At 37.6% G+C, this 24,745-nt stretch overlaps 1 protein-coding gene across 4 annotated transcripts in view; it reads right to left on the bottom strand.

Moving 5' to 3' along the window:
* Window positions 1-23,561, bottom strand: part of znf512b (zinc finger protein 512B) — a 76,513-nt gene extending 52,952 nt beyond the window's left edge. For 2 of the 4 annotated variants that reach the window (XM_022677539.2, XM_022677540.2), the window contains exons 1-2: window positions 22,369-23,561; window positions 13,884-14,009 (exon numbers count right to left, since the gene is read on the bottom strand). In XM_022677539.2, coding sequence (XP_022533260.2) covers window positions 13,884-14,007 — 124 coding nt within the window. In that variant the 5' untranslated portion in view covers window positions 14,008-14,009; window positions 22,369-23,561. The remainder of the gene's footprint in view (window positions 1-13,883; window positions 14,010-22,368) is intronic. The other 2 variants (XM_022677538.2, XM_022677542.2) reach the window with 2 other exon arrangements.
* Window positions 23,562-24,745: the final 1,184 nt, after the last annotated feature.

The following is a 24,745-nucleotide window of genomic DNA, read 5'->3' as shown; positions in this document are numbered from 1 at the left end:
GCTGCTGATTGGCCCGCTGCTGTGGACTATTAAAGGCTATTGGTTCATTTGTTTCTTGCAGTTTCTTGCAGTATGATATTATTATGACATGATATTGAGACATGATATTATTAACAGCGTGAGATACCACTACTGTGCTTCAGTCAAACCAGCTGAAGCTTTGCCAGATGTTGTGTGGATATGCCCAGCAGCTGTCACACTGTGATCGTATTCTTCATTTGATGCTCACAGCTGTACCGTCACAGCTTAGGGTAAACAATTCAGTGCTGTCCTTTCCTATGCAGTGTGCTTTACAATAGGGCTGCATGATACTGGATAACACAGCGCAGTATTTTTTTTCTCCAAATTTTGATTGATCCAACATCTAATGATATAGATAATTCACTGTTGGTACTCAATAATAATAAAATAAAATTATTGGATAGATAGTTAATTAGAAAAGATAATAGTGTGAAAAAATGTGTTTTGACATGGCACATTCTATTATGATAGCAAATTCCAATAACAAGGCTAAAACTATATACACTATAAACTTGGGCTGTCAATGTTAAAGCGTTAACGCACGTGATTAAATTGTAATTAGTAATGCGTCATTCTTTTAACGCAAATGAATTACGCCACCAAGTTTGACCCCAACTTAATCCGCCGTAATCTGCCCCACATGATCCAACCCAGCTATCAAATATACTTCTTTCAGCTAAACTGCTGATAAGGCACAGTTTATTCTGATATATTAGCCAGATAATATACTACTGTGAACAAACACTGTCCCTGCTGCTCCATGCTGTTTACACACTGAGCAGCTGCATTCACTGCTTGCAAATGGAACACTGCGCTGCGCGTCCCACTGAAAACACTGTGTTTAAAAGTGCAGCAGCTAATTTTCAGTGTTCTGTGTTTAAGCAGCTTCACACTGCACATATATATATATATATATGCGCTGGAACACAAAATCTTCTCCCTATATTTACTTTCTTGCTCCCGCACCAGACAGCTCTGACCAATCAGAGGAGACAATATGCTTGTATGGTTTATTGGTGATCATTTTGGTGCATTAAGGTTTATGCCTGTGGGAAACCAAACCAAACAGAGGGAGAAACGTTTCAAATAAACAAACTCATCAACTGATCCAGATCATAGAAAACAACTATGGTGTGAAAATGCCCTTTAATACTCAAATTGATCAAATGAGTCTAATTGATCAAATTCTAATTGAGAAATCCTTACAATCAATGATTGTTGAGATGTTTGCAATAATGTTCCAATAATTTCCTCTGTCTAATTTGTCATGCATTCTATATTCCAGCACCCCACGTTAAGTTTTATTTCCCCTCAAACTTACAAGTGTATTACAAGTACAAAATACTCTAATTAATGGTATCAGTGATCTGGCACGATCATTCCTCTAATCGTTTAATATATGCATTTTAAAAACAGAGTGCTCTAGTAGGTTTGTTGGATGTATTTGCTGTCTGAACTGTTCTGAATTGCTCAACTCATAAACACAGACACTAACTTGCATTAAAGGTACACCTCCACACATTCTGCACTCTGTGCAATTACATATCCTGACCAGAGAGGTCTCTAAAAAAATCCTTAAATCCTAAAAACTTTCACTTTAATATTACTGTTTCGATTAACAATCGGAATATAGAGCATCTGCTTAGATAAATTGATAATAATATAAGGCCATTTTCACACATGAAAGCCCAGACCAAGGTTTGTGTCTTTGATACATTGTGTATATTTTAGTTAGTTTTAGTTTCAGACTGCAGTTTAGTGAGCAGACTAAAGAAATGTATTACATCCTGTAGCTGCTACATCAGCTATGTGGGCTGTCTCTCTATGCTTTTATTTATATATTAATTATATACATTTTTGATAAATAGTATATTTAAATAGTATAGTTTATAAATAGATAAATAATGAGTTTGATGAGTTGTTTTTTCTAGGTATTGTGACGAATTTGATCTCTCTGCCAGAATCCGACTCCACACAGCAGAATGAGAGTAAAAGATTATTCTCAGATTCCTTTTATTTCTATTTGTTAATCTATTGTTACAGTAAATGAATGAATCCACAGTCTAAGCATTAATGTCCATACTGCTGATGCACCTGCATGCCAAGAGGAGTCGGATTTCAGCCTTCTGGTTTGTTTAAAGTCTGCCTGGGTCTGAAAGTGTTTCACATTGAAGATAAATCAGACCATGTCTCAGTAGCTCTGGACCAAAACCACCACTTTTGGATGGACCAAACTCTGGTCCTTTGGTCCGGAACGTGGTTCACGGCCCCTTTCTCACCCCTTAGGATGTAAAAGCACCCTGAGATTCATTTTTTTACGTGGAAGAGTATTTTGTTCATGTTTATCCAAAATTAATGACACTGACACACATGAACACATAGATAATGAACACGTAGATACACACAGTTATACAAGTGTTGTGATCAGACACATTGTGACATCATAACTCATGGCCCAGCAACATGAATGTTATTGAGGAATACTGAAACTCAGTTCATCAGTGTAATTAAAGAGTGTGGTATTGGCAGGAAGCTCTAATCAGTGATGACAGGGAAGGAGGAGCCCCAGCAGAGAGCAGATGGAGGCTATGCGGTGGGTCAGAGTCGAGTCGTGTTGCCCCCGGCAGCCTGGCAGCTCACAGCTTTAGGACCACAGCAACACTGCTGACCAATCACAGCCCAGTAAAGTATATTCCCACTCTAAAGAAGATAGTGCTAAATATTTGGACAATATATGGGAAGTTATAAAACTGAAAAAATAAAAAATCAACACCACTATTTTTAAGTCTTGATACTTCTTGACTACACTGGCGTGCCAAAAGTCATGGGACATCAGTCTATAAACTGATCATGAAGTGTTAACTCTGCTGCATGTCCTTGTGTATGCAACATAATCTGCCATACCGAGGTCAGCAAATTGAGGTTCTTAATATTTAATGTACGATAAGTCGATAATAATATTATTGGCTACAGGTCTACACACACACACACACACACATAAGTAAACTGTGGGGACTAAAACTTTGTTATGGCAGATTTCTAATGAGACCACAACTGCAAGAACACCACAACAGAGCTCTCGCACAGACTGGGGGCTTACAAGGTGCAGGTGGTAACGCTGGCGACAGACGCGGCACAGAAATCTCAGGTGGTTTATGGGTTCCCTCACACAGCTACCTTTACACTCAGCTCAGTCTGTGTCTCCAAAAGTGTATAAACACAACAGATTACATATTTACTCACTAAATATCAACCTGTTCCATATTAAAACGTCTTCTGGACATTTAAATAGCATTTAATCAGCGTGCTTATTTCATTTTAAAGCAAAAGAGGTCAGGGAAGGAACTGTTGAGAAATAGACTAATCGACTAATCAAAAACAAAAATAATCATCAGATTATCAACTATCGATTAATCATTAGTTGCAGCCCTATATTACTGCACATGCACAAACTGATGCTGAAACAATATATAGTGCAGCTGTACTTCACAGGTAATTTTATATTGTATGTTTATATTGTATTATTATTTAAACAGACATTATTCCCATACAGCAGCTCAGAAGCATAAACAGCTAAATATATTGTTAATTAAAGTGACTTTTAAAAAACTTTAGTTTTTTAAGGAAATCTACACCTGCTTCTGTTTTGAAGTTTTAACTTTTTAACTCTTCATGATCCCGATAATTTCTGTTTCCTGAAATAACTATTGTATTTTTCACACTATAAGGCACAAGGGATTATGAGACGCACTATCAATAAATGTCTATATTCTGGTCACTTAATTATAAACCGTATTTTAAGAGACACTATAAGGAACGATTCTAATTCAGCAGGTCTCCCCGCTGGGTAGTGGTGGGGGGTAGCTAGTTAAGTAAGATAATTAAAGCTAAGCTAAGTAAACAAAACTGTAATGAAAAAAACTCTCTTTTAATATCAAATGAGCACTGGATGTCAATCTACACAGACTTCTCGCCTGAAAATTGTTTGTTTGGCTGAGTAAAGTGCTTACAATTATTTACAGTAAGCTGGAGAGTGGTTAGCGGCTAATGCTAACGCTACTAACTGAAACTCCTGTATAACTCTGCACTTCAGCTGAGTGGCTTTACTGCTCCTTACAACCTGACTGGTAAAATTAATACATTAGATGCATATTAAAAGGCGTACATTTTTGGGAAAATTAAAGGATTTTATGTGGTAACAATATGGTAACAGCTAAAATACAATGGCACAGAAAGCAAAAACGACAGCAATAAAAGATCTACACAAACGGCAGAATCATCTTTAACATTTTCCGCTCAGCGAGCGGCCCTCGCTCTTTCTGCAGAGCGGCTGAGGCTGTTAGCACATCACCATGACGATGGCAAAAGGCCATCAATAAAAACACTGTTAAGGGTATAATGAGTGTCAATTAATCAATTAGCCCCCTTACACAGCTTAATCAATTTGCCATGCCAGAGCTCCCGTCATTTATTACGGGACAGAGTTGTTTTTGTTCCCCCGTGCTGTTCAGCCGAGCAGCAGGAGCAGACGTCTTTATATCCAATTACAGACACGGCAGGAAAACGTTACAGCAACGTTTAGAGGATGAGTTCGTTTGGGAAAATGCGTTTCTGAGTCCGGCAGTAATGGAGCGAGGTGGTCAGCACTCTGCACTAAATATCCTCTGGAGAAGACAGTTTGGCCTGACACTGGAAAAGCAATAAAAAGCCTCTTTGCAATCTACTCTCAACCACTGCGGCCTGGAGCAGGAATATCACTCTCATCACTCTCATTCATAAAGCAGGCCCAGAGTCATCCTCCAACACCAGATTCCACAATCAACTACACACTCTCAGTTCTACACTCACACACGATCCTCATAGCTTTAGCTTTAGCAGTTCACTAAATCAGTACCGCACAGAACTGAACATCTGGACAACAGGACGATCACTTTTAGGGGTGTAAGAACATACGGTAATGAGGAAGTATCACAATATTTTGTATTTGCAATACTGTAAGGATTTTCATATATACAGTGTACATGTTTAATTATTCATTTTTTAATCACCTAGTTTAATATTTTAATGTTATGTTTAAACCCCGCCCACTGTTCAGATTAAATAGAAGAAAACATTTCTTTTACTCTGATTTTTTAAATATGGTAGTATTACGCCTGTCTCAACAGGAGTATACATTAGGAGAGGACATCAAAGGCAACTCACAAAAGGATATCATCACAGTAACAATGATATAATGACAGGGCTAGACAGTGTGTTTTTATACTTACATTTCCTAAAATGTGAGAGATTTCCTAAAACTTGCCTTGCTTACAGTATCACAACATTATCACAATACACAAGAGAGCCAATAGGCTCTGTTATCATATACAGTGATGCTCGTATATTTTTCTATATTTGCATTCTTTGTATTATGTGCGATATATACATATAAAAAACATTACATTGAATTGCATTCTTTGTATCGTCACTCATTACCATTCCAAGCATACTGTGACAATTTTGAGAAACGAACAATGAACAACTGCATGTATTATTAAAAACTGAGCACCATTACTCCTGTTTTTTTGTACTCAGTTTTAAAGTTATTAAATGTGACAGTAATGGTTTACTTTCAGTTGCAACTTCAAGCAGTCCTCTAAAAATAACATATGATCTTCCAATTATCTCAACCTTAGTGTTTTTTTCATATTACATATAACAGGCCAGTAATGGAAATTACGCTAAATATGGACATGACCTCAATAACTTTAGATGACCCCAATTACGATTTTCTTTACCATATTACACTATTAACGTAGACCAGAAGATATGCTAACTTTGCTTAAAAGCAATTTTATGTACAATTAATTTATGTAGTTTTTTTTTTTATCCAAGAGCATTATCTGAACATTATTTAATTGTTCAATAAAAATAGCATAATCATTACAGGCCTACATATAAATCACTGATAAAATAAAAATAGCTACTTTTGTATCTTTCTGCCAAATGTCCAGACAAAGATCATACATATATTTAACATTAATGAGGTTTGCCACATGGCCTATTTCAGATAAGGACAAGATAGGGACACATAGTTTTGTATCTTAATGACTAACAGGGGATTTCTGGATCTAGGATCTTACTCAAAGAGTCTTCAGTCAAAAAGTAAAATTTGTCCAACATTCTTACTGTACTGTCTTGATTTTAGGGCTGGACCCGAATATTCGGGTATTCGGATATTCGTTCGTTGAGTAGGTATTCGGTTTTTAATTTTGGTATTCGGATATTCGTTTTTTTTCTACTTTCCAGAGCTCCACCTCACTCTAACCACTTCTGTTCTCGCGGGTCCCGTCAGAATATCTTGCGCGCGGGACAGAACTGAACTGTTATTGGCTGGAGCAGGAGTTTAATCCAGACGACAGTGTTGGGAGTAACGGCGTTAAAATAAACGGCGTTACTAACGCCGTTACTTTTTTCAGTAACGAGTAATCTAACTAATTACTATGACTGTAACTATAACGCCGTTACCATTTTCGACACTCCGTTACTGCACGTTACTTTAGCAGCTGAATGAACTTTTTTTTAACTTTGCGCATACAGACAAAGAGCCCTATCATACACCCCACGCAAGGCGTGTAGCGTGGCGCGTTGCCACCCGTCAACAGTCTATTTTTAGGCCTTGCACGCGTCCTTAAAATAGCGTTGGACTTTGGAATATATTAACACCGATGGGCGTGGTGGTCTGGAAATGATGTGTGTTGAGGTAAATTTCTGGCGTGTTTCTATCTTGGCGGCGGAAAAAAGCTTAGCGCGATTGCTCACCCTGCGCTCCAAAATACTCCATCCCATCACATCTTTACCACATAAAAATAAACCACACCCAGAGCCTTCAGCAATCAACTATGAAAAAATATATATACTTAAAAATCTGCACTGTAACTATAAATTATTATTAGTTATATTTATTTCTGTCAGTTATAAGGATTTATATTTATGTTTAGTACACAGACTAAATAACTGTAACTAGGCATTCTGCTGTTTAAAAATTTCAACAGATGCTTATTCTCACTCAAATGCTAGAGTTTTGAAATGGAAAATTAAAAGAGAAAATAACTTTGACTGAACATAAATTTATTTTAGTTAACTTTGCTATTATTTAACTGAATTTCACTTTTATATCTGAAAAACAAAGCACATTGTCAATCTGGCGCGTGGTGCTGCCCGTCAATTACATAAAACTTAAAACATTTGAAATACACAGAAATATAAAGCTATATGTTAGCATTCGTTTCTTATCACCAGGGCAAATTTATTAAAATATCAAATATATTAATTCATGAATTAAAATCTCGTCCAGCGCTCTGAAATGTCAGGCATGCAAAGTGGTGCTTGGCGCAGCGGCGCGCATTGCGCGCAGAATAACCTCTGTCTTCTAAAAAAAGTTTTTATAAATAAGATCTGACAAGTATACTAAAATTAATGTTATTAAACTTACTAAAGCCAACAAATGTACTGTTAATTAAAATCAGGCAAAATGCGCTGCGCCTCTCTCTCTCTCTCTCTCTTTCGCAGCGCGGAGCTGAATTCAGCGCGAGGCTATAAATAATTTACAGCTCAGTTCAGTTAAAAAAAAATAAGTAAGGACCTGTAAGTTAATCAAATATTGTCAAATATAAAGGATAGGTTGAGGTTTTGATGAGCTGTTTTCATGATTTAAAACTGAAACTAACCGAAACTTTTATTATTCTGCGCAAAAAGCCTGTGATTGTTTTAAATGAGTTTTTTAATGGATATAAATGAGTTTTTTTTAACGGATTGTTGTTTTTGTCCATTCTTTTGTTTTGTTTATATATACATTTATTTCTTTGAGTGTGGTTTGGTTTGTTTAATTTTTATCCCCAGACGCGTATTTGTTTTTTCCGTTTTTTTTTCAGTATTACATGTCTTAGTAATTTTCTTTGGTCCTGTGGAGTTTTTCGTTTCTTATTTTTTTTTATTCGTTAGACTATATTTTTGTCAACATTTTGGGTTTATTTTTGTTTGTTATTTTTCTAAGAAACCGTGCAGCAGCAGCGCTCCTAGCCTGCTTACGCAGCGGATAAGCCGCAGTGTGCGGCAGCAGAAATTCCGGGATGAAAACACAAAGAAATCTGGGCTAAAAACACAGAAAAAATATGGGGTGAAAAACAAAAATCCGGGATAAAAACACCAAAAATCCGGGGTGAATATGTCTTAAGGGGGCCGTGATTTTCTTTTTTTTTTACCTCTTTTTTTACCTCTTTTTTTAAAAACGAATATTCGAATATTCGCTTCGAATCAGTGCCGAATATCCGGAGCTCAAAAAACGCTATTCGGGCCAGCCCTACTTGATTTCTGTCCAACTTTACTGGTATTTCCTGATCTGCGAGAAGAAAACAAGCCAACAACTATGACTCATGAAAAAAGCCCCGTAGCACCTCCTCCCACAAGTGCTCATTAAACAGCAATCGATTTACAGTATCTCCTCATGTCTTTCACTCTAAATCACAATACAGACAGAATGTTTGTTGACTACTTCATCTACTTGCCAGTTTGCACCAGTATCTAAACTAGGGGCCGTATCTTACACGCTTTGCAAGACGTGGCGCAATGCTCATTGCTATCTTACACCCTGCCAACAGTCTACTTTCACTCCTGCCTGCATCATTATAATCATTACTATAATAGTCATTAAAAGAGTTTAGGAATGGGCAGTGGAAATGAGGTGTGTTCAGGTACATTCTGTGTGTACACCCCTGCTTATTACACACACACCCAAACACAGGGGCACCAAGCCTGGCACAAATCTAACTTTTACACCAACAATCAGCAGAATACTACATCAAATAACACTGCTGTTTCAGTAAATTACAACGTAAATATTCAGGTCAGTTTCCTCTGCTAAGAAGTGCAGAAGTGCTGCGCCATTAAAATACCACTCCGCCAAAGCAAGAGTGCATCTCTCTCTTAAACAGAATGGCAAGCAACACACTGATTGGTTTATTGCTCACTATGCCCAGAACACACCCATGACCCTTTTGCATGTTTCGAGCCACGCAAGGAATATTTTTTGCGTCCTCACGATGCCAAAGACACACTGACACCCAAAATCAAGCTACGCTAAAATAGGACCTTAGGTATTGGTTTCTGATCTTCAAATGACAATAATTCAGTGTATTATGATTTTTTTCTGGAATTATTTATTGTCGAATGTAGGGAAAAAACAATTTTTGGCAAGCGGAAATATTTAGCAGAAAACAGCAAAAAAAAAAGACTAAAATGGAAAAATATGAATATTCTTTACCAGAATCAGAATCTTTATTTGCCAAGTACCAAAAGTACAAGGAATTTTTCTTGGTGCAGGTATCATCCAAATAGAATAAAATATAGAAACACAACATAAAATTACCAAGTGTAAGTAAAATTTCAAGTATACAAAATATAAAAAAATATGATAAGATGATAGTGCAGTGCACTATGGGCTGAATACAGTAACACTGTAGAAGACTGTAGATTATACAGTAGTTATACAAATTATATGATATAGTGTGGTATAATATAAAATTGTATAATAAAGTGCAGTGCAGCCAATACAAATAGTTAAAAGGTTTACAATCTAAAGTTAAAGTAGAGAGATGTAAGATGGGTCCTTATTTAAGAGAACAGTAACTCATTTATTTTAAGACCTATTTTAGTGATTTTCTTTAAAAAGCAAGACTATTTATTTTATTCAATGGTAAGAAAATTGCAAAATTTGTTTGGTCATTTTTGTGTCCAATCTCTAGTCTAAACTAAATTAGTTCTCGTGACAGGCCTACGCATTCAATATGTCACTGTGTTTGATTTTGGCATCTGCGGTAATCCATTTAGTTGGAAAATGATGACAGCTGTTGGTGAATAGCTCATCAGTAACTGTTCTGGCTCTTTCTCTCTGACACTGTCAGATCTGTCGAGCTAAATGACTCCATACTGCGTGTGAATGCAGAGAGGAGCGCTGAAGGCATGCGTGCATATTTACCACAGAACCAGTCAGTCATTCACGTAGCGTGAACGTTTAGCCGCTAACGGGAGTGTTTTCCACTGACACCAGAAAAAAAAAAAAAAAAAAACGTCTGCCCACTATGAGAAAGACACAATGTCAAAAGCTCTTTTATTATAATGAGACAGTAATCATTTCCTGTCTTCCCTGTACTGGTATGACATCCCTTTGTTTGAGAATACAGCACTCCAGCATTAAATATAGAAGCTAGATACAGATAAAATGATGTGTTACAGATTAGGGTAAGTTCACCCTCACTGCAAACATTTCTAGCAGCTCTCAGTAGGTGGGAATCAAAAAGAAAGTGATAACTGGTGCACAGTCACTCAACAAATTCATTCTATCTGATTTATAAGTCTTTTTAAGTTCTCACAGTTTCTGATTTGAGTGATTAAATTCCCTGCTGAGAGAAATCTAACTGCCTAAATCGAAATCTGTTATCTGATAACAGATCAGTTATCTGATTATTAAAGCAGATATGTAAACAGTATTTACTGATATCTTAGTTGAGAGTAATATCTAAACATCTGATTACAAAAACTGATAAAGAGAGCTGAGTTTTAGCTCAATAATCAGATTTCTCAGTGAATGTAAACTCTTAACCAGAGTACTCTCAGTCAGAGTTCTCAGTCTCAGTCTGCACATGAGTGAAAACAGACTGTGGTACCGGAAATAAGTTAGCAGTGCTAACAAGACTGTTCCAAACACTCTCGGAGCGCCGCTGAAACTGAAGGATTTATATAATCTTCATCTTCTACAATTTTCTTATCTTCATACATCTTCTATCTGATATGCTGATATGCATAAGCTACATGTTCGTATTGCTTTATGTTGGTGTGCTGGAAAAAGCTGTAGCGTTAAGTTTGGAGGTTTACAAGATGTTTACGTAATGTCTTCCTTCTTAAGATTATTGGCTGGCTGGTATTCTGAGCCCTAAACTCTAGGTTTTCCTATTATCTGATTACCCAAGTTTATGTAAAACAATTAATTAGATTTCTGACAATGACTGATGTTCTGAGGTGATCAGATTATAAAGTGCATGTAAATGCACTCATTGACCTGTCTTCTCCCTGTAGTTAGTTATTTGAGAGAACACTGAAAGGACATTTGTACTGTCAACTAGGACTGGGAGGTCGAATTACTGTTTCAATGCGATTTTCAAAATGGATTAATCAAGATTGTACATTTTTACATATAGAAGCTGCCAGAGGGAATCTCAATATATAGATATTTGCTTTAGTCAGAAACCTGTAAAGAACTCTTTTATGTGGCAGTGATTTACGTTTTACACTTATACTTTACTAATACATTATTTTTGCACCGTGTTTAATATAAAAAAAGTTGCATGTAGGCTTGAAGGGGACTGCTTGCTATTGATACATATTCAATAGTAATCACTTCAAATGGTGCCGTTCGTTTACAAATAAAAAAAACATAATTGAGAATCACTCATATATTTGAAGAACATCGTTTTTTTTTTTTTACAACATCGCCCAGCTCAGCTTTGCATATAGACAGAAATAAAATATATATACACTAACATGCCAAAGTTCATGGGACAGTGGTATGTAAACATTTTATACAGTGTTACTCACAGGAACTGTGAATTATGAGAGTTATAATGTTGATAGTTGGTGCACATAGATGGTAAAGTCCACTTCTGAAGATGTGCACACATTTTACCATTTAACATTTCTCAATCCATAGTTTCACATGTGTACAGGTAATCCGTCACCAAAGGCCTTACCACCCACAGTGGACAGCAGAGTGGTGCAAACAGATAAACGACTCATACCTACATTCAGATCTCTTGTGACCTTAGCATTTTGAATCAGAGATTTCCGAAGACACCAAAAACATAAACTAATATGCAACATCATGTTTCAGCCACAAATATAATAATTAATCATTAGTTCAAACTCTTATATGTGTGAGGCGGGACATGCCTGAAGCTCCTCCCCCCGCCAGTACAGTGCAAGCCACCACAACTTTGTCTCCTAGCCCCATTTATCAACAGTGGTCTGGCTTTCCGGTTCAAAGCTGCCTGAACTGCAGCCCCTAAAGTCCCTCAAAGTTACCATCCCTATCCTCCTATTATCATACACTGCCTGGCAAAAAAACCTGGATTTAAGTAAGTAAATGATGTGGGGGTGATGCTGCAGTTGGTCAGGTCTAGGTTCAGCCACAGTATGTGCTGAAAGAATGAGGTCAGCTAACTACCTGAATATACTGAATATAGACCAGGTTATTCCATCAATGGATTTTTTCTTTCATATTCCAAGATGATAATGTCAGGATTCACGGTGCTGGAATTGTGAAAGAGTGATTCAGGGAGCATGAGATCATCATTTTCACAAATGGATTGTTCACCACAAAGTTCAGACCTTAACCTCATTGAGAATCTTTGGGATGTGCTGGAGAAGGCTTTCAATCAGATCTTGGTGCAAAAATGAATGTAACACTGGATTGAAATAAATATTCAGACTAGAGCTGGGTGATTAATCGACTTTATCGATTAATTCGAATTTACAGTTAAGGACGAAGCGTTTTTATGAAAATCGATTTTCTCTGAGTTTTAATTTCCACCACCAGCGCTCCCCTGTGGGCTCCTCTAGTTCAGAGGGAGCTTAGCCCCGTGATCTGGAGTTGGTTCAGTTTTGCAGCGTCGGACGTACATCAAACAAGTCCTTGCTGTGAGGTGTGTTTAAAACCACTTGCTTCTAAAGAAAGCAGCGCAACAAATTTATTTTTACACCTTAAACAGAAGCATGCAGCGGAGTGGGAGAAGTGTTGCTACCATCAGAATGAGCGCTGCAGCGGCAGCTCACCATCCAAAGTAAAACAAGCAACCGTCCCTAAAACATCTTCCAACTGTTTACCAGGTTCTGTATGCACTACAGATCATCTCATTTCATATAACACTGGCACTTATTTAAAAGCATTGTTTTGCAAGTCAAGCCCAATGGGGAAAAGTCTTTACTTAATAGCATATTAAATTGTACTTGTTTTCTAAAAGGGCACAATTTTATTTATTTCTATTTGGTTTTTGAGTGTGTGTTTATTTATTTTTTTAAGTTTGAGGGTGCATTATGTCAGTACCTACACTATGTTGAAAGTTTTCTAAAAGTTAGTAGATGTTCACACTGTTTACAATAGTTTTTACAAGTGGTTGTTTCTGGTTGCATTTTAACCACATAGGGGAAATTTAAGTGAAAACTAAATTAAAACTTGTTTTTAACCATTTCTTTATCATCTGTAGTTTGATTTTTAGTAGGGAAAAATCGATTAAAATAGAAAATCTGATAAAAAAAAAATAGAAGATTTTTATTTTGAGCATATCGCCCAGCTCTACTTGAGACATTGCAGAAGCTTATAGAAACAATGCCACATTGAATATGTGCCACAATCAAAGCTAGAGTCGGTCCAACAAAATATTGCTTTACAAATATTACAATACAACTTTTTTTTTGGCCAGACAGTGTATGTTCGCTTTCCATACAATAAGTATATCTTAATGGCACACAATCCCACAGCTTTAAATCAGCTTCGAGGTCAACATTTACAACATGTGTAATGCCCTGCTAAGTGCAGTTCAGCCACTGATCTAGTTTTAGAGTCTCTGTAAATAAAAAAAATCCCCCAGAGATCCTATGTAAACATATGAAAACACACAGAGGTAGGTAGTCCAGGTCCAGAAATTAAAAATCCACAAAACCGGGGGTGGATTTTTACTTTTAACTCTCTTTCCGTACAATAAGTATAGCTTAAATGGCATGGTCCCAACATTCAAATCAGCTTTCAAGCCAATGAAACACCAGTTACTCACCATGATTGTCGTTTTCAGTGCCACCCATCCGTGCTGTCTCTGGGGGGTGGGACTGTTTCTGTGGGCGTCCTTTGGACAACCCTGAGGGTGGCTTAACTAACCGGGCACTGCTGGCGGTGTCCATGCCTGTACGGGCACACATACAGAAACATGTATCAATAAACAGAACAATTTAACCACAATAGACAATATTCATTCAGGTAATCTAGAGTGTGCACTTTGAGAGAAGACACCTGTAGTCAGGTGCAGGAATCATAACAAAAACATTCTGGAACATACAGTAGACCCACCCCTACCACCATATGCTGAGACATACAAAGCTTAGAGGCAGTGTTGTCTGTTTATCTAGGGTATTTAACTCATCTGCTCGCTCTTGTGAACATGATTAATGTTTTTTTTTATTGGCACAGAGATTAATGAAAATGATCTAAATTTAATGTAACATCATTCAATGGTAGGACACCTTTGGTCTTCATTACAGGCACTAATTTTAAGAGCCCAACACCACATCAAAAAGGTCCTGCTACTTTTCCTGCACTATTCCAAAAGGACAATGCTTGTCCTCATGCTGCTGTCATCACCAAAACTTGTCTTGAAGCAAAAGGGACTGTGCCATGGTCAGCTGCATCGGCAGGCCTATCTCTGCTGTTGGAAAATGTGTTGGATGGAACTGGACGCACTATCAACACCCCACCTCAGCCGTAAAATCTGCACATACCCATAAGAATATGAATTATCACAGGACACTATTAGGAACCCCTACAACTCCATGGCGAGACATCTGGTATGTCGTCTGGCATTTCATTTTACAATTAAAATGTCAACATGGTGTCAAATAAAAAAAAAATATATATATATATAGATATACATATTTTTTTCACTATAAAATCGTCAGCGTGTCTTATAATCCAGTGTACCTTACGTATAAATTTTACAGCGTTACACAGGAGTTTACATACATAACTATCCGTGCTAGCTCTTTTACCGTTCAGAGGTGAGTATTATCGGCCTGTAGCCTGCTGCTAATCTTGGCTATCACTGCTGGAGCAGCATTAGCATTAGCCTCTAAGCACAGCACTAGCTCTTTGCCGTTCTGAGGAATATATTGGTCTGTAGTCTGCGTCTTTACCATGGTAAAACAAGCTACGTGGGATGAACTGCTAGCTAACATCGCTTTGGCTCAACAGAACACTCAGGGTTCCTCAGTGTAGCGCTGTCAGGTGGCATTTACTAGCTCTGTCTACGGCTAGCGGTTAGCCGCTTATGCTAATGCTGCTGCACCCAGCCTTAGTGGAAATCTGCAAAACTAAGCTATTAAATAAATGGAATTGCTTTGTTCACACAAATAAATAGTTTTCATGAGAGACATCTGTGTAGATTAACATCCAGCGCTACTTTAGCTATACTTTAGTTACCCCACTCAGCGGCGAGACCTACTGAATTAGAAGGAAAACATGGTGACACCCCTGTTCCTTACTAGTGTCGCATAATGTGTTTTACTATTCAGGGTGCCTTATCTATGAAAACAGACCAGAAAATAAACATTCATTGATAGTGCTCCTTATAATCCAGTGCACCTTATAGTGCGAAAAATATGCTAAGGAAAAAATAAGTGGTTGCATAAAAATTCACACCTTCTTCAGTGACTGAGTTAATTGAGCAGAGGTTTGGGCAACAAATTATAAAGACCAAAATACACCCCATGCAACAAAAAAAAATGATATTAAACAGGATTCCATTTATAAAAGCATTACATAAGGAAATATCCAAGAGAGTGAATACTTTAAGCAGGCAATGTATATTCAAACAATTAGGGCACATGTGCAAACAAACTGTCCCACTTTTTTTACACACATTAGCGAGTGACAATTAATTCTAATGACAGTTCCTGGTGTTAACTGGTCTACGCTGTGAAATGTGTCCTTAATTTCTCACAGTAAAGCTTTCAAATGAGCTAAACGGTTTTGTTTTGCATTATCATTTTCAACACTGAGCTCATTAAAACAATTTGTGAAAATGTGAAAATTTAGATTAGTGAGTCTGTCTTATTGTTAATGGGTGATAAACTCCTTTTTATAAGTAAAGGGGTGTTAAACCTAAAACACTTCACAGTTTACTAAAGCAGGGAAAACAGTAAAATGCGCAGTGCTGTAGTCCTCCACCTCTGGAGATTAATTAGCCTTTAAACATTTTCCCATTTCTACAGCTTCTTTCTTCCAGGGTAACTGCAGATATGGGTTAATGAAATGTAAGAACTTTTACTATCACTCACAGACTAAATTATGACCACTTTTACAATAACAAAATGTCAAAACACCAATACTTTACATTAAAGCTTGTAATTCTTATTTTCTGACAAACAAATAAATTTCCTGTTTTTGATCTTTGTGCAAATAACCTCAAATAGGGTCCGGTGTAAAATTAGAATCATCCAGACGTTTTATTATTTTTTTTGTAAAATTACAGAACTAAATAGAGCACTGTCTCTATGCTACCTAAAACTTAAAATTAACATTGCAGAAAATAGCACCTTTTAGAACCACTGGTTACTCTTAGTTCAGTCTGCCAGTAAATCAGTAAGCTAACTGATTTCAGCATTTTAAATCCTTAGGTAGATGACATTAAGATTTCTTAACACAAATTAAAACCTTTTTGTAAGATAAAATTTTAAGACTTAAGAATCCATCTACACCCTGTTTATCAGTGAGATAATGGAATTGAAAACCATTCTACATCATTTTAATTCACAACTAGGGCCTGTCATGATAATTATTTTATCAATTAATCATAAAATATATAGACCTAAACTTAATACTTTTATACTTTTTGCTGATACCAATATTATGTTTTTATCATGATTTATAGCAAGGACGGTTAATTGAAATGAATAATCCAGGATGTCGACTTTGCTTTAAACACTGATTTTATTATTATATTTTTTTACAATTACAGTGTCTAAATATTATTACCAATGAAATGTGTGTTGCTCTTTAAAAGCCTATTATTATATCAGTGGCATAAAACAATCTTAAAATGCCAACAATACATTTTATCATACTTATTTCTATGACTACATATATTATCAAAAACAAATGTAGCTATCATAGCAGATCTATCCACAATATCAGTCTGTCCAGGAAATGGGCAGCACATGGTAGCAAACACAATCTGACAAAGACTAATTAAAACAAACAGTACTGATAGTAGCAGCAATATTTTTTTTCAGGAATAAGGAACACATTTATTATTATTTATTAGCAAAACAATAGGTAAATGTTTTGAACAATTTATTCTGTCAGAAATAATTTAATATTGTCAGATTATGACAATTATATGACACTAATAAAATGATAATATGATAGCATAACTTAGATACAAACTATTAATGAGGTCTCTGTCAAATGCTATCAGTGATTTAAAATATAATACATTGATATATATATATAAAATATAATACATAATACAATGAGTTTCTAATAAAATGTATATAACCTGACTGTTCACATTTATGTCATATGCCCACAAATCAGTGACATATCTAACCTAGGACAACAAATAAAAGTTACTTGTTTACAGGGACTAGACAAGCTGTGTGCAAGGGCACCCTTTCAAAAATGTCATGTTAATGGTGTTTTCTCTTTTTCCCAAGTAAAAACAATGGGTAATATTAAAGTCAGCTAAAATTACTGAGGTCATGTCCATATGTTGTATGGTAACTCAATAATTTAATTATTGTAACAGTCCTGACAGACCTGTTCCATCACAACCTGCTTTACATAGTTTCATTATTCCATTATATACAAGACAGAGGAGCCAAACTGAAAGAGCTTCAGTAACAGTTACAGAGTTTTACTGCTTTAGCACCGAAATGCACCTCTAAACCTTTCAGCTTTTCAGTACAGTAATAGGGTCACTGATTTTAGCTATAAAGTTAAAGTAACAATCTTCTGAGAGTTAATCTTTTAATTATTTTCAGGAGTTACAACTAAACTCTTGTTTAAGGTAGAACAGTTTTCCCCATTTAGAGTAAAATACAACTCTCAATTTAACTTTACAAGAGGAAAAAAAAAATGTTTACTTTTACTTTTTATGTTTAGTTATTTAGTAAATATTCCCACTGCACTATAAAATGTATTGAGCACAGAGCTATGAAATTGCAGTTGTCTGTCTGTGACCAGGCAGTCAGCCATTATAGAAAGTATAAATGAATACCCAAGTAAAGTTTGCCCTTCTGGGCAAGACTACACACTGATGGTGAGTGGGGGTTGGGGGGCACACGCCCATTAAGCAAATAAATGATTCCAGCAGAGTTTTTGTGTAATCCACTAAAATATTAGGCAAACTTACTTGTACTATGTTTTAGTGTGTATCGTCTGTTCACATATAATATTTACTCAAAATATAAAGTGAATTCAAATAAAGTTAGTGCAAAATGTTGCCTCCAATTGCAACAATGATGGTCTCGCACCTCAACAACTTGTGAGAAACCCCAAGATACTATACTGCCGAAGAGTAACCCTGAACTCAAGTCAAAGTAACAGTCTAAGAAAATAAAGTAAAAAAAAAAATACAACCCTTTTACACATATTTCTCTAAATCCAGATTATCACACTCCAGAAATTTACTGAGCATGAAGCATGTCTTTAAGGGATCACTCCAGAGTCTCTTCAGTCTAATCTCTACCCGCTACATCTTTAGCACCCGCTGACTGACTGATACTCTGAGCTAGGTTCTGGCTGAGTAGGTACTCTCTTCTGTAATAAAATACAGGGAAAAGCGTAAAAATTACAGCAATCAATCATCACCGACTGACAGATATTAGATTTACACTACCAGCAATTCAAACTCTCATTTGATTGTTTAGTACAATGTAAATACAATTCTCTACCAATTATATTACTGAATGACCCACAAAGTTACAGCTAGAACATTCAATAAAAAAATATTCTTTGGATTGGAGTCATTCCATACTGGGCTGCCAATGCTGCGCTTATCAGCTAACAGCGATAATACAAAAAGATTGACTTTATATAAGCATATGCAAAATACACACACTTCCATATACGGCTTTTACACTTACATAGTGTAACTGTGCTTCATATACTTAGGAGTGCCTGTCTAAAGTGTCTGAAGTAGTGTTGTAGTACACAAGTACAGTCAAGTCTTCATAGAAAAGGGTGTTCACTTGGCAGCCATCTGCAGCCATACAAGACCAGCCTTCCATCTCTTTTCAAATAAGGAAATCCAGAATTCTGGAAACTGAAGTTCAAATTACCAATCAGAATCAGATTTTAAATCAATTACAAAAGAGAATTCGGATTAATAATGCTCAAAAAATATGATTTTTCAGGTTGTTCTGGCTACTGCTCTTGCACAGATCTCTACATAAAGGGGGTCTCAGTGTAGAGTGTCTCTTCTTTAGAGATCTTGGCTCTATAGGTCTTGACTTGGACTCGGCTGTAGAGGTCTTGAATTGTACTAGACTCTAAAGGTCTCAGCTTGTACTTGGCTATATGCATCTTGGCTAGGAGTCAGCTCTAGGTGTCTTGAGTTGAACTCGGCCCTAGAGGTCTTAACTTGAATGCTTAGCCTATAGAGGACTTCACTCTGCTCTGGAGGTATTAACTTAGAGCCGGCTCTAGAGGTCTTAACTTTGACTCTGCTCTAGACGTCTTAAACTTTGACTTGGCTCTAGAGGTTTTACCTTTGACTCGGCTCTAGGGGTCTTGATTTTGACTCGGCTCTAGAGTTCTTGATTTTGACTTGGCTCTAGAGGTCTTAACTTTGACTCTGCTCTAGAGGTCTTAACTTTGACTCGGCTCTAGAGGTCTTAACTTTGACTCTGCTCTAGAGGTCTTGATTTTGACTCAGCTATAAAGATCTTGATTTGAACTAGGCACTAACGCTTAGGCTCTAAAGGACTTTACTTGGATTCGGCTATAGAAGTCTTCATTTAAACTCTACTCTAGAGGTGTTGATTTGGACACAGCTCTAGAGCTTAGGCTCTAAAGGTCTTGACCTTTTGACATGTACTAGGCTCTAGAAGCCTTGAATTGAACTTAGCTTAACCATTTAGCTTAACCATTATTGTTTTCTTTGATAGTTTCACAAAATGGAAAACATTTTTAAAAGACAGTCCTTTATAACCCTATGTGGGACCGCATACACACACTCAGGAACACAACAGGAAGGCATCAATTTCGCCCACATTATGGCAGCACTTTATTACTTTTTTATAGTTAAAGTAAGAGGGAGAGATAGAGATGAAGACAGAAAGAGAGGATGGGTTTTTGGCTTGTAGGCCAGCCAGCAGCAGAAAGTGAAGTGAGCACTTTCCCGACGCCTCCACTTTCCGCTCAACGTGAAACCACCAGCAGAACTGTTAAATCAGACAGACAACGAAACCACAGGCAAGCCTGACTGACTCGACATCAGACGCAACACACACCTGCACCTCACTACTGATGTGGCCTACAGGGTCGACACCAACACACCCCACAGCCCTAATTTTCAAAGGCCGCACACCTCACCACACTGACGGGCCATAATTCTGTTTTACAGCATCTCGATTGTTTTTGAGGTGTCAGTCTAATGCAGAATGAGAAGACATGACAGAGTGATACAAGAAGCAGCTGCTGGAAATGAGAGCTGTGGTATTTGTGGAATTTAACACATACACACCAACCTACAGTTTCAAACGCTGTGCTGCGTTTGTCTTGTGTATTCGTGGGTACTAAGAGTGGGCGATATGGCCCTAAAATAATATGCCAATATTTCTGCAAGAATATATTACAGCAACAAAATTTATGTTAAACCTTTGGTATATTTGGTATAAATAGGACCGTTTATACCAAATAACAGTTTCAAACATTCAGTGGAAAAAAATACATCGGTAAACTTTTGTGTATTTGGACAATAACTCTAAAACCTTATAGTAAATAAATAACAAAAAAATATACGGCTCTCAAGAGTGACAAAACCTATTATCTCACTATATAATTTTTTAACATTTAAAAATTATCATGTACACAAACGATAATTCGTAACAATAAGTATGTAATGATATGTGCGTCCTCTGTGTGCCTTGTCTTGCCATGTCCGTACATTAATGTGTATGTGCTTCATGTATGTGTGTTTGAATGGGTATGTGCTGTATATCAAGTTATGTGTAGGTTTGTCACAATAAATGAAATCAGCAGCATCATTTTGCTAGAGACCCTAAAGCTAGGTCACTTAATTTCCCAACTAGTCATCAGCTTCCACCTGACTGTAACTCACACACTACCTCTGTTGCTCTTCAGACGCTGACGGCTCGTAGTTTGTAGTTGTGTATGTGCTTACTGTGTACATCTACCTTATTCTGCTTTGCTCTACCTGGCCCTACCTCACTCTCATTGCCTTGCTGTGCCTCACTCTACTATGCACGTCCACCAGCCTTATTATGTCAGGTGGGCAGTCTGCAGCATGAAGCACGTGGGTCATGCAGTTTGAGTCTTCAAGGTTCTTCAACACTCTGGCTGATATTTTGATATGTTCATAGTGAAAAATTTAATTGCGATAATGATAAAAATATGATTTACAGTACAGCACTGTTCTGTTTGATCGTGTAGCTCAGTGTTTCCTATCCCTGGTTTTGGAGGCCCACTACCCTGCACACTTTAACTCAATATTGGGCTGTTAATTGGCATGTGTGAATGGGTATGTGCTGTATATCAAGTTATATATCAAGTTAGGCTTGTCACAATAAATGAAAGCGTCAGCGTAATTTTGCCAGACTCCAAAGCTAGGTCACTTTATTTCCCAACCAGTAGTTTGTAGTTGTGTATGTGTTCACTGTGGACGTCTACCTTATTCTGCCTCGCTCTAGCTCACTCTACCTCACTGTCTCGCTGTGCCTCACTCTACCTCGCTTTTCCCCCAGCCTTGTTATGTCATGTAAGCAGTCTGCAGCATGAAGCACATGGGTAATTTTTTGGCTGGTGTTATCACAGCTATTTTGATGTGTTTATTGTGAAAACCTAAATTGCGATAGCGATAAAAATATGATCTACAGTACAGCACTGTTCTGTATTACTGTGTAGCTCAGTGTTTCTTAACCCTGGTTTTGGAGCTCCACTACCCTGCACACTTTAACCTAACTCAATATTGGGCTGGTAATTGGCTGACTGGTTGGATCAGGTGTTGTGTTGGGAGTGGGGAAAACACTAAAATACGTTGAGTTGGTCTGTTGAATATTCCCATATCGATGTGGAATGACATACATTAAGATGATTCTATGTTCTCCTAATTCCTGCACAGTGTAACGCAGTGTTATATGTTAATGGAGACTTATCGTTGGATCAAGCGAGTTGGGAGCAGGGAACACACTATAATATGCAGGGCAGTGGGCCTACAGGACTAGTAGTGAACTAGCTGACCCCTGTTCTGACTGGTGATGATGAAATTGCTTGTTTTGAGCGTCTGCGTGCTGTAAGGCCACACCTACCTGAACCGCTGGAGCCACCCAAACACTCGGCCGGCCCCAGCCACCCGGGGCACCCACGTGCGCTTCAGGCTGTGTGATCCTCACGCCTCCCTCAGGGCGCTACATGGCAACTCCCCAGAACTGGACTGGACTGGAGGAACACCACCGCCGGTCACTTCTTCTTCAGCACCACCACCACAGCCCCCACCGTGGCTCCACAGCAGGAGGAGGAAGAGAAGAGGAGGAGGAGGACCACGACGACAAGCAAGAAGAGGAGGAGAAAGAGGAGGAGGTGGAGGGAGGTGGAAAAGAAGAAGAGCAGAGAAGAGAGAGAGAGAGAAACAGAGAGAGGAGGAGGAGGAAAGGAAACGAACCCAAATGAACCCAAAGCCCCTGACCACCACTTTCACACTGTTCCCACACTTCTCTTCAAAACACACTCAGAAAGAGAGAGAAACAGAGAGAGAGAGATAAAGAGAGAGAGAGGGAGTCGAGACGTGGAAAAATAAAAATAAATAAATAAAGCTCCACAAATGGCCACGAAGGGAAAAAGGCAGAGACGATAGCGAGCCCGGTACCCCGTCCGTCCGTCCGGGTATAAAATAATCCACCACAATCCGCTTTTATAGGCAGTGAAGCAAAATGGCGACTTTAATACGAAGGAGGAGGTAAAAAAAACCCTCGCGCGGAAAAGCTAAAGGCTCGGCAGGACCGGAAACGTGTTTAGTACCGTAATTTCTCCACCGACACGACCCAGTTATCGGTGCAGGGCTGAAACACAGCAGCAGCGGATCCGCTCGGGAGGTTCGCCGCTTCGACGGCGGCTCGGGCGCAGTCCCAGCCCTCGGTTCCTCCCCGCAGGCTCGAGCCCGGGTCTCGCGCCGCTCCTTTCGCGCGGCCCGTGTACAGTAACTACGGCTCTACAGCACGAGCTGCCGCTGCTGCCGCTGGTGGGTCACGCGCGAGTCCGCCTGTCACTGCCGGAGCTGCCGTTACCGACTGGAGGCAACTTACAAACTCTCGCGTTATTACTGTGACGCCCCCCTCTCTATATATTTATATATTTATTTTTTATATTTATTAATTATTTTATTTATTTAAATGTTTAAATATTACCCATATTTCTGATTAATAAACGCCCGCATGCGTGAGAGAGAGAGAGCGAGAGAGAGAGCGCGCGAGCGTTTGATGCGGCGCGACGTAACGCCGTTCGCTCGTGACGACAGGGGTTAGGGCTTCATGCTAACCAACACAATGTGGCAACCCACTTCAACGCCCAAAATAACACCAGTCACACACCAGTCCTGACTGATTGTTTACCAGTGTCTGTAAAATGTACTACTAATAATAATATCAGAACTATAGCTCTAAAAAAAAAAACACCACTTTAATGTAAATTCGGAGTAGTCATATAAGATTTACTTATCATGGCTCATCAATTTTTTTTGTAAATTTTTAGTTTACTACATAATCTGAACACACAAACTGTCCTGTGTCACATTTCCTAATGAAAGGACCAATAGAAATAAACTCTTTTTACATTAACTTTTGAAAGAAGGTTTAATCTCTTTCCTGTAAAGATGCTGTTTTAGAGATTTTTTTAATGGAATTTTAGTATGTTATATAAGACTAGAATTGTTGTTAGTCAGAATAAAAAGATTGTATTAATTATTATTTATTTCTAATAATAATTAAGTAATTATAAACATCTGTAAATAGAGTTTTTACTAGTAAAGTCTAATTTAAAATAAGAGACAGTGAAATTCCAGTACCAGTTAAAGGCTTGGACACACATTCTTATTAATATTTGTTCTTTGTTTGTATTAACTACTCCATTGTACATTGATATTAAAGAAGTCTAAAACTATGAAGAAACACATATGCATTAGGTAGACACCTGACACAAAAATAAATAAAAACTCAGCCCAACTGTTTTGGATGAGTTGGAGTGCAGAGTGAAGGAAAAGCAGTTAACAAGAGCTCAGCACCTCTAGAACTCCTTTAAGACAGATGGAGAACAATTCCAGGTTCTATCTCATAAAGCCGACTGAAAGAATAAAGCCAAGAATGGGCAAAGTTGGGATCAAAGCAAAAGGAATCTTAGGTATAAAACATATTTCGTTTTTTTTGTTCATTATTGCATATGTGTTCCTTTATAGTTTTGATTTCTTCAATATTAATCTACAGTGTAAAAAATAATAAAAATAAAAGAAAACATTACATTAGAATATGTATGTCCAAACTATTGACCCGTACTGTATGACTGTATAACTGTCAGAATTACATTAAGGATATGTGGTCCTGGTCACGTGACTTGTGACTGGACCTATAGATGTATGTAGCCGATTACTACTAAAAAGTGTATGGTTAATATCAGAAACTATAGTTTCTACTAATA

Source organism: Astyanax mexicanus, chromosome 13, assembly GCF_023375975.1.
Source record: "Astyanax mexicanus isolate ESR-SI-001 chromosome 13, AstMex3_surface, whole genome shotgun sequence".
Classification (NCBI taxonomy): domain Eukaryota; kingdom Metazoa; phylum Chordata; class Actinopteri; order Characiformes; family Acestrorhamphidae; genus Astyanax; species Astyanax mexicanus.
This window is presented reverse-complemented; position numbering and strand designations above follow the sequence as displayed.